Genomic DNA, 15,764 nt, shown 5'->3' on the forward strand with positions numbered 1-15,764 from the left:
CCCGGGGCCTGTGTCCATTAGGCACATTCAGTAATCCACCCATCCACTGTTATATTGACCTATGACCCCCAGAAATCTGGACTTGGTTTTGCACACAATTAGACAAAGAACCTCACTAACAGAAAAACATGGGAGCCACAAGCTTAATTTTCAGTTTAATTAAGATAGTGTTAGGGAGGGCTGTGTGCGGTGTGTCCTGTTTAAACCTGAAAAAAACTAAATCAGCTGTTTAGAAAAGGAAGGCCCGAGTCTGCACATTCCAATTGTAGAGACACAGTGACTCCCCGAGTTCCACTATTTGTTTTTTTTGTTTTGTTTTTTTGGTCCCTACTGTAAACTCTTAATTATCATCATGCAACTTGTTTTACCAGGGGAGAAACCCAACTAATTTCAAGGTATAAAGGCTTAAATACACATTTTGTTAATGTTTTAAAGGATGTACATACATTTTGTAGGTTCTAGACTTTTGTACCAAAAATATAAGAATAACTTATTATTTTATGCTAAAGAGGAATTGAAACAGATTAGGCTATTGCTTAAAAAACCCATTCAGCAAGGCCTGGATGTTTCTAGTTAATCTCTCAAAAGGTGTGTCTGAATCTGAGGGCGATTATTATTAAATACAATGCTCACAAAAGTTCACTAACTTGAAATTATTTGAAAAAGCAAGACGGAAGCTTGCAAGTGACACTCCCACTGTACTCCCACTCAAACGGTCAGCCCGATTTACCAAGCATGCATTACCACCTCATTACCACAGCTCACTCTAGACACAACCAGAGGAAGCAACTTGCAGTGGTAAAAGTTAACATTTCTCCTCTCTCTCTGCTTCTTCTCAAAAAGAAAACCGTGTATTATCTCGTCACACAGAAGCATTCCAGCAACCACCGACCCTATGATCCTTGCTGCAGAGCCTCCACCAAGTATGGAAAAGTCCTCGAATGTTCATCCCAGTCATCTGCCAAGACCCAGAAAGACACCAAGGAAAGAGAAGGAGAGGGAACCCACGGTGCCTTCCAAAAGTCGCCGGCAAAAGGTATCCAAGGCAGGCCAGCTACCCGAGGCATCATTGGGGAGGAAGGAGAGGCCACAGAAGTACAAGCCAGAGACAAATGAGGTGAAGTCACATCAGGAGACAGAAGTGAAGTTGAAAACGACTGTGGTGGACATAGACAGAGTGAGAGATGACATGGTCAAGGAGGACAACCTGGAAGCAGCAGAGCAGGAAGATGGTGAGTGAGTCAAAGCCTGTTGAAAAGCAGTGGCGAACGTTTTACATTGGTTTTATGCCTGTTATAGGTACCGCGTTTCTCCCATCTATTGTTCAAGATGAAGAAAAAAGGTTCTTCATTTTCAGTTTCTTGAAGCAACCTTTCTGAAAAATGAATTGTGGACAATAATGTAAATTATATGTGAGTCATAATACAAGTAAATCCACTTTTACAATTTCTTCACAGCATTTTGTTGGATTGTGAAAACAAAAATCAGAACTTAAAACACTTTTGGGTAATCTTAGGAAAAAGCAATTGTTCCATCATTTGTCATAATTCGATTAAGTATATGTATTTTTATTTTTTTTTTAAACTAAATGGATTTATGCAGGTTTGAAGCACAGGAACCTGGGAGTATTTGAGTGGCTGCTTATGGTGTTCATCTTGGCTCTGGTTCTCCTTTTCCTCCCTCTCTCCATCTGGTTCTGTGTCAAAGTATGAACTACAGTACACCACACACCAAACTCAAACCACACACTCTACAATAATCTGCTACACACAGAAATATAGTAACAAATGCAATTTTTAAATATCAGAGAGTGATTGTCAAGGGATGGGGTAGGTTTATGTTTATCTGAATTCAGATCTTGCCTGATCAAAAAACCTTTGGTTCAGGAGATCAAGTGGGCCCTCCACTAATCCCACTCCTCCCACTCACATGTTGAAATGTTCTTCTGGAAAGACACTGAACCGTAAGTTGCCCCAGCACCTGAAATGGAAGCCATTTCTTGATCTGTGTTTCCTCAATTTCCACATGGCAATCAATAAAGTAGTTCAAATTAAACTAAAAGAGGAGAAGAACTATGAGTAACACCCAGAACTAATATTTAAGGCTATCCTTTGAATCTGTGAACTACATTCAAATGAAGTATTTGGAGGAATTTCAATGTTTGGCATGAAAATTGAGTACTTTGGAGTATTTTCCCCTCATAGCTATAACTATATAAAACCAATGTGTACACTGCCACCATAAGAAAACTGTATCTTTTTGCACAAAGGTATCAGAGCTTGTCTGTTTGTGTTGGATGCCAGTAGGACAATGCATCATCACTGGGGTTGGACTATTTGACTGACATTGTCATTTCGGTTGACAGATTGTGAGGGAGCATGAGAGAGCAGTGATCTTCAGAATGGGTCACCTATTACGTGGACGACCCAGAGGACCAGGTTGGCACAGACTTCTGTCATTGTCTCCAGAATCATATAAAATCCCGCACAAATATCAGTGTTTCAAAGTTCTATTCAAACTAAATGAATTAATAATTTGCCTGATCTGACTGGTAAGTACAATGTTTTATGAAATGAAATCATAAAAATCTAAACACTCATACACGTTTAGTAGTTTGCATTAGAATTCAGTTCCAAGATCACAATGATTACTAGAAATCAGCAGGAAGCAGACCAGGACTTGTGGGTCACTTAAGAGCAAATATTCCAGAATGAAAGTTGACCAGGGTGGCGTCTCATATCCCTCTCCGCTGTCCAGGCCTCCTGTTCTACCTCCCACTCCTTGATGTGTGTCACAAAGTAGATATCCGGCTACAAATGCTGAAGGTTCCTCCTCACACGGTATAGAACAATAAACAAATTAGACATAGATCTGAATTTGAAAGTTTTCTATTTGTGATAATGAAATTGCAGTATAAAACGTATTTTAATATCTTACATGTGTGAACACAGGTGGTGACTAAGGACTTAGTGAGGCCAGAGCTCAGTGCAGTGTGTTATTATCAGATAGAGAACGTGGCATTGTGCAGTTCAGCGCTGTCCAGTCTGACCACAGTGTTGCAGACTGTGGTCCAAGCAGCAGTCAGAGATGTTCTCGCCCAACACACATTCAGTCACATCCTGCTGCACAGGAGGAGGATTGGTCAGCAGATACAAGCAGCTGTTGACTCTGTTGCTTGCCACTGGGGCATCCGGGTGGAGAGAGCAGACATGTAAGAATGAAACCAAAAGTCAACTACAGATATTCTTTGTTTTATTTATTCATTCATTTTTTTGTCATCAAGTGTTTTAAGTCACTTTTAATTTGTTAGCCGTTCCCAGCTACATCCATTTCTTATAGAAACATTTCATTACAACAAAGCTGAGATACCCCAAAGTGCATGTGTTTGATTCATTTATGTACTTTTTTTTGTCAGAGATGAGCTCAGTTTTCCAGTGGAGTTAGAGCAGAATCTGGCTGCTGAGGCTGAAATCAAGAGAAAACAGCAGGCCAAAGTAAGTAAATGTTTCGCAGCTTTTTATAATAGTGTTTTTATTCGACGGCTTCTTTGCCAGCTGAAGTTTACCACTTCCAGTGAAGTAACTTCTACATTCTCTGTAGTTTTATGAAGTAAATACTTCAGACAGCAGTTGTTTTCTTTTTTAGATAAAAGCAGCAGAAGGGGAAAGACATGCCTGGGAGGGCATCAGAGCCTCCTTCCGTCACCTCCATCCTGCTCTGGTTCTTCCATTTTCACCAGAAATGCTCAGCCTGACCTCTGACCAATCATCTCTACCACCACCTTCTCCTCCTCCAATGGAAAGAGATGGGGGGGTGACAGATGAAGAGCCAGAGACAGACTCACCTATGATGTAACCAAATGTTAACAGAAATGTTTTAAAAATATTTTTTACTTATTCCTAAACAAAATGAAAAATTTTCAGATGATTTTCTCCAAATATAAAAGACCAAACATCTTAAGCCTCATTTATTCAAGCAAGTTTTATTACAACTTCCTTCTAGCCAGCTCAATGAATTTCAGCGAGTTTCATTATGTGAGAACGAGTTGTAGTCTCTACTGACTGTAAACAGGGGTCTTAATTAAATGTTTCCATGAAATAGACACAAAAACAAGTTTGTTAAATTTTCTGTGATAAGTCACATAAATAATCTTATCATTTAAATGATGAGTCTAACGTAAAATACAATAAAATTTTTCCAACTCAGTTCAGAAAAGTTTCTTGAGATGTACTAATATTTGGGCACAAAAACTAATTTACTTTTACATTTACATTACATTTACATTTAGTCAATTAGCAGACGCTTTTATCCAAAGTGACTTACAAGAAAGGTTACAAGGCAAGCAGAAAACATCAAAGCAAAGTCCTATCAGAAAAGTGTTCACAGTTCACAAGATGCAAGTGCGAGAAAGAGCAGAAAGGTTTTTTTTTTTAGATTTAAGTGGTTTACATAAAGTCGACAAAAATGAGGTTAAAGTCACAGCAACATAACATAGATGATGATTAAGTGGTATTTCCATACAACTTTGGAAGAGATTAAGGATAAATATTCAAAACGGTGATGGCAGCAATGGATAATGACTTTTTATTTTCTCTCCCTAATTATTTTAAAAACTTAAAAATAATATATCGACTGATAATAGTGTTCGCAGTCCTTCTGGGCAACATGTCTCTCTGTGTTGGCCTTAAGGTAGACTGGTGACCTGTCCAGGGTTTACACCCCCAAAACACGTGAATAAAGATAATGGATGGATGGATTTCAAAGCAGGTTATTCAACTTTCATCGAAAAAGTCCTAAACATGACCCTCTTTCAACAAGATAATCAGTGCTTCTTAGTCCTTTTAATGTTGCTTTTTGGTTTGGTTTCAGGTAATGTTTTCTTTGGAGGAGCTGGTTGTGCAGTTTTCACTAGTGGTAAAGAAGGTGGTGGTGTTTTCCTTGTCTCTGCAACACAAACAGAGAAAGAAATGTACTAACTCTACACTTTAGTGTCTTACTCTCTCATCCCCTCAAGTAAAATACAGTTAGTTGTTAGTACCTTCACTGCTGGGTTCCAGACTGGGTCGACCCTGCAGTTGTCTCTCAAGATCCTGAATCTTTTCCAATGCTGCCTGCAGGTCTTCCTCAGCTTTCAGGGCTCGGTGCTCAGCACTCTGAACCCGCAGCTCCGCATCACTAACAAAAACATAAAAATGTATTCAACCTCCATGTCTTTTGCAAATCCACAAGTCAACTGGTCTGCAGGTGATCAACAAACCTATTTACGTGATGGATAATGGTTACTGAACCCAACAGCAAATCACGTTTAGCAGCAGAGATGAAAACAGAAACATAAGAAAACAATACAAATTTCACACTACTAGCTGAAGTGAAATACACGTAGTACGACAGCAATGTTAGAGTTGTGTACAACTGTTCCACACTACAGTAAGAAACTTACTGCAGTTCCTGCTGCAGTACTCCTACTGTGGTCAGATCACTAAAAGCTTTCAGAGCTTCATGTGTTGCTGGAGACACAACCAGCTGGTCAGTCTGATAAACACATACACATGGTCAGGACAGACACACACAGAAAGAAAAGCAGGACAATGAAGTGTGATTTAATAGTCTAACCCCACTAAGGCGGACACTGCTGTCCCCCAGAATTCTTTGTGTAATGTTTCCGTCATAGCCGATCAGCTTCATTACCGCTTCCTCACGAGTCGCTTGCTCCACCTGCAGGACAATGGCAACATTTTTTATACCAGTAAGTTCAAGTCAACACAAATGTCATCCTAAAAAAAGTTCAAAAACATCCTGATTTGAAGAAACAATTGATAAAATGCAGAGAAATATACATTTTGTTTGTACAAATCTCTACAAACTTTTTACTTGTACATCTTAGTTTTTACTGTGACTCACCTCTGTCTTTTCTCCTTCAATTTCACATTTCACTGTTTTGGCTTCACTGTCTGTTGTAAGTTCTGCAGATAAATCTTTGTTTACCTGTAAACACACACACACACACACACACACACACAGACTTATACTGATGAAACTAAATTGTCTGTTGCTTCACCTTCTTTCTTCACATTCTCTAGTAATTTCCAAAACGAGAAATAGCATAATTAGGGATTACCCGTTTTCTGCATTAGTTACTCATAGAAAATGTTCTGATCTTTATGTAGGTCACAAGTACAATTAAATGGAATGTGTTTTAGGCAATAACACAATCTGCAAAATTTTGAACACCCCAGATTCACCACAGGTTTTTTAGGGACTGGCTTTCGGGGTCATTCCAGAGCATTTCTACTGGGCTGAGGTGGCAGCAGCAGTGGCTTCCTTCATGGTGTCCTTTCCTGTACACTGGAGCTGGAGGTTGTTGTTTTGATGTTTTATTTGTAGGCTTCATAAACAGAACTGTTAACTAGTTCCAATAATTTCTTCTGTTCCCCTTGTTGTTTTTTCTTGGCACATTTTGTGTTAAGGCATCAGAATTAAATTTTGTAACTGAAGAGTAGCCTTAGATAGATGATTACACGATTACAGTAAAATCTGACACTTTATCAATGGTAATGCCCCTCTTCTAATGTCGGTTCTATTTCACTATAACTTTCATTGTAAGTTATGTGACACAAGGTTTTCACATTAAGTCGAGAGTAGTTCCACAATAAACTTTTAAATTAAAATGAGCAATGCTAATCTTCAAATGTGATTTACAGTTCCAATTTCAACAGAACATTGTGGGCTTTATCCTAAATGAATTTTTACCAGAGTGTCCATGCTGTCTGCTGGAGTTAGCGGGACATCACTCCTGGTAGCAGGACCAACAGGACCACTTTTCGCATCTGAGAGCAGGATTTTACAGGTCTCCACCCAGTCAGTGCACTCAGTCTGAAATCACAATTCAAAGCATGCACAAAAACTACATGTATTAGTTTTCCCTCAAGCTGTTGTAGTTGATTATTGCTCCATCTGGCAAAATGTTGTATTTATGCACACATAACTATAACCCAATTCAAAAAAGTTGGGGAGATGTGTAAAACCTAAATAAAAACAGAATGCAATCATTTTCAGATCTTATCAACCCATATTTTATACACAACAGAACATAAACAACATATCAGATGTTAAAACGGAGACATTTTATCATTTCATGAAAAATATTAGCCAATTTTAAATTTGATAGCAGCAACACATCTCAAAAAAGTTGGAACGGGGCGATGGCGACCATTGTGTGGAATCCCCTCTTCTTTTAACAACATGTGGGAAGTGAGGAGAGCAGCATATGTTGCTCTAAAACCTATCTGTATTTTTTAACATTGATGTTGCCTTTGCAGATGTGTCAGCAGTACCATCAGAGAGGCAGGATTTTGAACTGCCCGCTGATAACAAGCCGGATGGACTCTCTCCTTTAGTCCAAAGGACACAGAGTCCATGGTTTCCAAAAAGTTTTGATTCATCTGACCATAGAACAGGTTTGCATTTTGCCTCAGATCATTTTGAATGACCTTTCGCCCAGAGAACACGGCGGCCTTTCTGGATCGTGTTCATATCTGGCTTCTTCTTTACATGATACAGCTTTAACTTAAATTTGTGGATTATTATAAATAATCGCTTTTCCAGCCTTTTCTTGTCCCTGCTGCCATCAAATTTAAAATGAGCTAATATTTTCCATAAAATGGTAAAATGTCTGTCAACATCTGATGTCTTGTTTATGTTCTATTGTGAAAAAGATATGGGTTGATGAGATTTGCAAATCATTGCATTCTCTTTTAATTTATGTTTTACACATCGTCCTTTTTTTTTATGAATTGGGGTTGTAAAATACTTTCTGCTTTGATGCTTTGATGTGACATGTAAAGCATACAGGCCTGGCATTTTTCACCTGCAATTTATGGTACTCAGTCATCTCGTTTTCAGCATCAGTTTGACTCAGGCTCTGCAAAGTCTGCTCCCCCAGAATGAACTCGTAATGACTAGAGTAAAAAAAAATCTTGATGAGTTTATTTTATGATAAGTTTATTATTTTAAATATCAATTGCTCATCGTCCTCCGGTAAAACATATTGTGTAAAAGTTGATTTCAATTTCACAGAAATGTCCTTGTGCATTCTGTGGCATCATTTCATTTCAATTCAGTATTTTTTCTGTTCACCAACTGTTTGTATTTTTACTGTTTTGTATTTAGTTTGTATTTATATAAATTTGTGTGTGACAACTACCTGATAATGTGCTTGGAAAAATAGTCCAGTTTCTCAGCCAGTATCCTGGCATCTTCCTCCAGTGTCTGTAGCGAGATATCTGTAATGCAGTATTGTTCCTGTTCTTGGTTCTGGTCCTCACTATTGTCAGGTACCATGAAAATCAACAGATCCAACATCCAGCTGGTCTGAGCCATGTGAAGAGAACTGACCTGGTATGAGTGGAAAATTCAAGACAGCACCTTATTTCATACAAGATGTCAGTAATTAGTGTAAGGCAAAGAAAACGATAAATGATAAGAAAATCTCAGTTAAACCTGGTTGGTACTCACCTCCTCACTGAGTGTCTGGTTCTCACCATCAGTGAATTCGGACAGGTTGGTTATGAACTCCTGTACTTTGTCTAATAAGCTCTTTGTCTCTTTACTGTTTAAACAAACAAACACAACTAAGGATTTTTGACCAATCACAAGTAAATACAGGGGATATTTCAATTTCAACACCACATATAACATGTTTATAAAAGCATGGAGCCTTTTAATAATAAAAACTATTTATACTTCTGTAAAGGTTTTTTTAAACATAACCTTTCTCCATTACATTGCCACTGTTGTTTAGAATAAGGTTAAAAAAAAAGTTAATACAAGCTACTGCCATACCATTAGATTGTAAAGGCAAGATGTAAAAATATCAGCTAGATTTTCACAAATAAAAATTTTTTTTACTATGTTGACTTTCTCTTCATAAGAGTTATTCACAAAATTCTACAAAATGAAAATCTATGAAGTATCTGAATTTATTAAGTCTTTTGTTCTATTCAAGCTAGCTTCATATATAAATTGGAATTCATGATCCCACACATAATTTTGAATAACTAATAATTCTGCTGAAGGAAAACGCACTAAATGTCTGGCTTGCTTTTGTCCTTTTCGTTCTCTGTCTGGGTTCTGGAAATGTTGAGAGCATCTTCAGCCAAACTCAGCCAATTTTGCAGTGCCTTCTCCAAATTCAACAAATCGGGCATTGACATATTGTCTGGACAAGTAATCATGGCATCAAGTTTGGTTACCCAGGACTCCATAAGCCCATGCAGTGACATGATCCATGTGTGGATCCCTGAAAAAACAGAGCAAAAATTAACACTTCAGTGCTAAAATTATGGATAAACCCCCAAGATAAGATAAGATTGAACCACTAGTCTGTGTTTAAAGACTGTGTGCGTGTGTCAGGAGCACAAACCCACACAGATCTTCATTTGGACTAAATTCAACCAAAAAATAAAGCAGTATCAAGTGAACTTTTATACTTTGCTGTCCTGTCTGTGTGTCACAAAATGTTTAAAACTCCTTTAAGTTTGATCGAAAGTAGTTAGAAGTATGTGCCTCTATGGCCCTCACCACTCTCTCCACTGACTTGTGTATCCAGCTTTTTGAAGAGCTCAGACAGGACAGTGTTCAGGTCTATCAGGTCCCGCTGGCTTGCAGGTGGTTCTCCATCAGGAGAACAGTGTCTTCCTAACACCTCAAGGCTCATATTCTGCCACTTATCCTGAAAACTACCAAGCTCCCCCAGTGTTTGCTGGCAGTTAAGCAGCTCCTCACCTTGGTAGCGCTCACATATGAGGGCCAACATCTACGGTGAAACAGAACATGGTGGAAGACTGTAGGACAACAGTGTTGCTGCTGTTTGACCCAAGTTTCAACAATATCCACTAAATGTTTACAGAAAAATATAAAAACAGGATAATGATGTTTGAACATCAAGCTAAGTATCGCTACAGTATAAAGATATCTTCTCATGCTAACGCTGATTTCGAATTAGCGATTTTAGGTGCAAAGTGATGACACAGAAGAGTAAAGAGTATTCAATGGTACAATATGAGATAAAATAGACAGATGACACTTGTAACACAGATATGTGTTAATGATTAATACGGTTAGAGGAGACTGATGAGATAGAGGAGAGCTAGGACACAGAAAAACATGAGTGGATGTACAGTAGATCACATGCATGATAACAATAAGATTATTGCCAGTAATCAGAGATGTGAGAAAGACGATGAAGGTGGCATACATTACATTACATAGCAAAAAAAGACTCAAGCACCCAAACAAACTTAAAATACTGTCTTACATTTGACCACTGCTTCAAATCAACGTGCAGCGTTTCTAATGAAGATTTCTCAAACTTTGGATCGGGACACCTGGCAATTGAGAAAAAAACCACCACTTTCAAAACACATACTTTAATCTATCCTGTAAAAGAGACCTATTTTTGGAAATAAATGTCTCTCAGTGACTTTGTTAATCGTATAGAAGTGTAATATTAGGCTCTTACAGTTTCTTAAAAAAAGACAATAATTATCCTGAGTTGATGGTGTTTTATAATAATACATAAAGAAAGATTTCATTATCTTCTTTGGTATCTCAACGTTTCTTACTTCTGTGTGATGCAGAAAGTGAGCCACTTGGAGATTCCGTGCTTGATGGCACTAATTTGTTCACACTGAGCATGTTCAGTATTCTGCAGATGGAACATAAACGCAGTCAGCTGCTCTTTCCAGTGGTCATAAAGCTCCATGATTATATTCAGGTCCTCTGTGTCCTAAAGCAGGATGACAAAATGAACCCACAATGTGACGATCAGAGTCTAACGGAACAATCAGGAATACTTATCCACAGACATTTGTGGCATTCAATCTTTCTGCAATGAGCAAAGCGGGAACAAGTTAAGAACGTGGCGCTTCATTGTTACCTTTGATGTGAGGAAAAGAATGCAGTGCTCTGCAGTCTTGAACCAGTTCTGCTCGCACACATGCAGCTGACTGACCATCTTGAGTTTCTTTACACGGATAACCTGAAGATCACAGAAAAACAGAATAACAAATTCGACTAATATTTTAACAGAGCATCTGGCAGGAGAAGTTCGATCCTTACAACCAAAAAATGATAACGACAAAAAGCATGTTTTGAAATGTTACACCGTGTGGTGGAAACAGTAAAATCATATCCTATCAGCTTCAAAACTTATAAAAACAAGGGGGAATATGCAATCCACATAAATAACATTTTCTCATATGTGCTCAGCACAACACACAACCATCACATGATACACACAGCGAGGCCCAGTTAAATGGTCTGCAATAATAAGCTTTTTTCTTTTAGCTTATCAGTACCTTAGGTGCTCATTTGCTTTTCATTCACCCATTCTCAAACACAGAGATGCCACGCAAGATGGTACTCTGGCCTAACTCGAGGTTTAGTGTCGTGTCTCGACTCTGGAATCTGGACACACTCTCTACCCGCTGAGCAGATAAGACTGTCCTAAGTTGAAGAACTTAAAGAAGGCTACCTCATGGCTCACACACCTTAAGAGCGAGGCAGAGGGTGTGCTGGCTCCAGTAGTCTCTCTCCTCAATCATCTGAAGCAGCTGAGCCTCAAGGCGATTCCTCTGCAACTCATACAGCTCATGGTAACCCTGAAGCACACTGAGAAGTGCACATGGACCATTTGAGAAAAAACACTTTGCAGTTTGTTCTTTTCCACTACATGCCTAATAAAAATCTGGTCCTCTCTGCGATATTCACAAAGGGCCATCATAACACTTATTTGATTCAATTTAAGAAGTAAGGAATACTGGAGAAACCTCTCGTGTGTACACTACAAGAGGGACATGCTGATAAGAGCATAAAGCAGGTAGTGCAACTGTAAGAAATCTCAGATAAACATAGCTTATAATAAACTAATCATTGCAACCTGATGAATAATGCTCATGATTTTCAGACAGGTTAATTTTTCTAACGTATCAATAGGATGATGTGGTTCGGACAGAATGAGCTGTGGTTCAGTTCACTAATATGAGAGACTGACTCTGCGTTGGTGAGAGTCTGATTAAGTGCCTCAGCCAGCTGTCGATGGGCATGTTCCGCCTGCTGGGAAACAAATGTATCATGGTCTCTGATCTTGGACAGCTCCCTGTAAAGAGACGCATATCCATAAACACACAAGCACTTGAGGTAACTCAGAAATTAGCATGCACGTATTCACACATGTCTTGGATTCATGATTTTTCTTTACAAAAGAATAAATTTATCAACAATTCACAGCGCTGATCAGAACATTAATTTCATTCATCATGACTCAGCCTGATCTACGTACACACTGAGCTGCTGGATGGATGTCTTAATGTGATGGATTTCCTCGATTAGCCGGCGATCCAGAGCCCGCTGCGCCACTGCTTCAGTATGTAGAGTCTTCAGCCGACGTGGAATTCGCTCCAGCAGTGACTGGTAGCGCTGTCTGAATACATAAACACGAATGTTATTTGTAAAAGTACTTTTTGGGGTCATAACTGGAAAAGACTACAATTTAATTACTACCTTAATGTGGTGAGTGTTTACCTGAGCTTGGCAAGCAGCTGTCCTCTCTCAGCACAGCCCACGCTGACCTGCCTGATCAATTCGTGGAAAACAATGTTGTAGATGTTCTGCTCCACCTGCACCAGCTCCAGCAGGCCCTCCATCTGTCAGACATTTCATTTCACTGTTTCTATCATACTGGTGGCTGTACTATGACAATCGATGTTTTGCATAGCTGAACAATTATATAAATGGCACTACAGTTATATAAAAAGGCACTACAGCTGAAATGAAATGGAATTAGTCAATCATTTAGAAATTCATTTGAAACAATACTGACTATAAATAATAGTCAAACATTTTCATAAATAAAGGTCAAACATTTTCATTGGCAATGTTCTGTAATGTGAATATTAGCTGCTTTTTCTTGTCCTCAGCCGTGATACCTAAACATGTCTGGGTTGGACAAAAATGTCCAAAACGTCTTTTTTAAATAAGGCTCAGAACATGGTGTTTTGCTAACTTTATCCCTGTGTTATTCTCTGTACATGAAGACAGCACAGCCCATCTGTCAGCAACAGAGAAACAGAGCAGTCCTTTCACTGTTTGCTTGTCTGTTTGCGTACCTGTGAGAGCTCAGTCAGCTCTTCACTCTGCTGATCTACTCCAGCTTTCTCTAGCATGTCGTCCATCATCCTCATTAGCTGGACCACTTCTAATCTGCCACTGGGCCTCCTGGACACTCACACAACATACAGTACATGCAAAATTGTATCACTAGAAACTTAAAAGCTTCCCTTGATGACATTCAATGCTTATTTTAGCAACACTTGGCCTACATAAGGGCTCTGTAGGTTCTATTACTTCTTACAATAACAAAGACTTATTTGAAAATTAGATTTAATTGGTTTTGAACTCACAGTGAAGGAAATACCCGTAGCGTCTGTTCATCATCATGCAGCTGTACCGTGAATGCACTGAGGAGAAGCAACATCAGAGTCGACAAATAGCAGTTTGAAAAATGATTTACGAGTGCACGGTTATTAACGTGGATCAACATATTGAAGGCGACTCACTCTTCATAGAACTCAAGACTACGCAGTCCTTTGTTTTTCACAATCTGATATTCTTCTGTGATCACATTTTCTGAGATACTCAAGCCCTGAAAGACAGAGTTACCACAATTTTCACCCCATATGGCTGTAAACATATGGCAATAAATATGACTATAACTCATTAAATCACAAAATCGCAAATGTGAAACATGCTAAAACATGCACGTTTGTCACTGTCAAACAAACTTTAAAATTACTGTTACACTTTTATTCAGTGAGCATTCATAGGGTCGCTCAAAGGAGCATGTTATACCTTTTCAGGAGATTGAGTTCTATGGTTCACATGAAATATTAACGAACAAAAAAACAGCAAGGTCCCCATAAAATGCAAACAGAAGCAAGGGCACCTCTCAAACTATTTTGACATAAAAAGAACATAAAGCCAGAGGAGGTTAGTGGAAACAGCTTACCTCACTGCTGCTACTTCTTTCAGTCAGTGGCGGGAGGGGTGCTGTCTTCTTCTGGGTTACCATGGCATCACACAGGAATGAAATATCCCTGCATAGAGACCATCCAAACAGAAAGATAAAGTGAAGATGCAGTGAAGATACATAAATGCATACAAATTAAATGTTTAAAGAAATGCCATACTAGCAACAACGTTGTTTACAGTTTGTTTGTGCATATCGTGCTGACCTGCCAGCTCCAGTTAGAGATGTTGGCTGCTCCAGAAAGTATTGGTATTTCTTGCGTCCGAGAGGGTGATGCCAGACTGCATCCGGCCGTCTGATTCCACAGCCCTGCATACAAAATTATTTTACTAACAATGGTGTGGACTAATTTAATCAAATCATAACCCTCTAAGATATAAATGAGGTTTGAACCTTGCAGCACCGATGGTGTGCAGTGTGTCCCATTGTGTTCCTGTTGCAGACAGTGGAGGTCAGGCTGACAAGCAGTTCCTCTGGGATGAGCTGGTCATTGACAGAAGGAATCTCGGTCTTACTTGTCTCCTTGGGGACTTGAAAGTTCATTTTAGCCACTGAGGAACAACAAAAGATCAAACTCAAACAAACCAGCACATAAATAACTGATTTTGACAATCAGGTTGACAATCATTAGAGGTATGTGTCTGCTAGTTTGATAAAATACATATTTATAAATACATTTATTAAATAAATAATTGGCCCATATTTCTCATGCATATGTGACTATAGGACACCTTCGGTTTCCCATATTGGTTTGTTTAGACTTTAAGATAGATCGAAAGAATTTCAGGGCAAGTTGAAAAAAACACTTCCCAATGCTTAGGGTATTTCAAATACGCTACAGTTCTTTTTTAAGTTTTACTTAAAATAAATACATATTTTTTTAAAAATAGATATCAGCCTAACCACTTTTTAAAGCATTTCAGCTAATATTTAATGAGACATACAGCTTTTTACTTTTCTAAATATATTTTCAACAGTTCTACTTTTTTCATTTGCTGGGGGTCGTAACTCCCATCTGTTTTGTGTTAAACGTGGTACAACTGCATTATTAAAGTCTGTGAAGAGAGTGAAAAGTGTCATTTGTATTGATCTTTATCAAGAACAAGTTTAACTTTATTCTACGACCACTAATATGAAACAGTGAATCCCTGTTAAACTTTAGTTAAACTCTTCGTGTATGAAGCCCTGGGGGCCGTGGCAGTGTGGCTAATGTTTTCCTAGCATGAGCAGGTATTTGTTTATTATCCAGGTGTTAGCCTAGCTGTCATGCTAACCTCTGGTGTCGTCTGGTGTCGTCCGGCCTCGATGGACTTGGCGCTGAACTGGCTCTCATGGACCCAAACGTCCAGGACTCCCAGCGAAGATGTTACACTAATTTTTTGGAAATCCAATTCTAAAACTCTGACAAACCTACGTGGGCCAGAAGATGGTTTTATTTGCCAATACAGAGCAGCCTTTGCCACTTTCCTCAAAGCTCCAACTTCCTGGTCATGGGTTGCCATGGAAACGCTTGGTCAGTTCCGTGAACGCTGAAGTTTTACCTCGTCGATACCTCACTTTTTTTTTTGTTTATTATTTTAATATTTTAATATCATTGTAAAATATTAACTTAATAGTAGGCCCAAAGTAATTTTTCATACTTGCAAATCTAAAAGCCTACCACATCCATAAACGTAAA

At 38.7% G+C, this 15,764-nt stretch overlaps 2 protein-coding genes across 3 annotated transcripts; one reads left to right on the top strand and one right to left on the bottom strand.

The window, feature by feature from the left end:
• Window positions 1–657: 657 nt before the first annotated feature.
• Window positions 658–4,019, top strand: nphs2 (NPHS2 stomatin family member, podocin). The gene is made up of 7 exons (XM_067514306.1): window positions 658–1,232; window positions 1,603–1,706; window positions 2,366–2,438; window positions 2,758–2,840; window positions 2,952–3,211; window positions 3,416–3,494; window positions 3,646–4,019. Exons 1-7 carry the CDS (start codon window positions 896–898, stop codon window positions 3,853–3,855), a joined length of 1,146 nt encoding a protein of 381 aa, XP_067370407.1. The 5' UTR covers window positions 658–895; the 3' UTR covers window positions 3,856–4,019.
• Window positions 4,020–4,038: 19 nt separating this feature from the next.
• On the bottom strand, window positions 4,039–15,582 carry axdnd1 (axonemal dynein light chain domain containing 1). Of its 2 annotated transcripts, XM_067514304.1 has the most exons (25): window positions 15,361–15,582; window positions 14,480–14,637; window positions 14,292–14,395; window positions 14,066–14,153; window positions 13,617–13,702; window positions 13,461–13,517; window positions 13,167–13,275; window positions 12,583–12,704; window positions 12,341–12,481; window positions 12,053–12,157; window positions 11,550–11,670; window positions 10,937–11,038; window positions 10,623–10,786; window positions 10,316–10,385; window positions 9,580–9,814; window positions 9,085–9,298; window positions 8,515–8,608; window positions 8,204–8,394; window positions 7,868–7,958; window positions 6,751–6,873; window positions 5,902–5,985; window positions 5,614–5,715; window positions 5,441–5,532; window positions 5,039–5,175; window positions 4,039–4,944 (listed from the first exon to the last, which is right to left on the bottom strand). In XM_067514304.1, the coding sequence occupies exons 2-25, from the start codon at window positions 14,627–14,629 to the stop codon at window positions 4,823–4,825; spliced, it is 2,904 nt and encodes a 967-aa protein (XP_067370405.1). In that variant the 5' UTR covers window positions 14,630–14,637; window positions 15,361–15,582; the 3' UTR covers window positions 4,039–4,822. The 2 variants fall into 2 exon arrangements, with proteins under 2 accessions (XP_067370405.1, XP_067370406.1); XM_067514305.1 differs by lacking the exons at window positions 4,039–4,944; window positions 5,441–5,532.
• Between the last annotated feature and the right edge of the window lie 182 nt (window positions 15,583–15,764).

Source organism: Channa argus, chromosome 8 (genome assembly GCF_033026475.1).
Source record: "Channa argus isolate prfri chromosome 8, Channa argus male v1.0, whole genome shotgun sequence".
Classification (NCBI taxonomy): domain Eukaryota; kingdom Metazoa; phylum Chordata; class Actinopteri; order Anabantiformes; family Channidae; genus Channa; species Channa argus.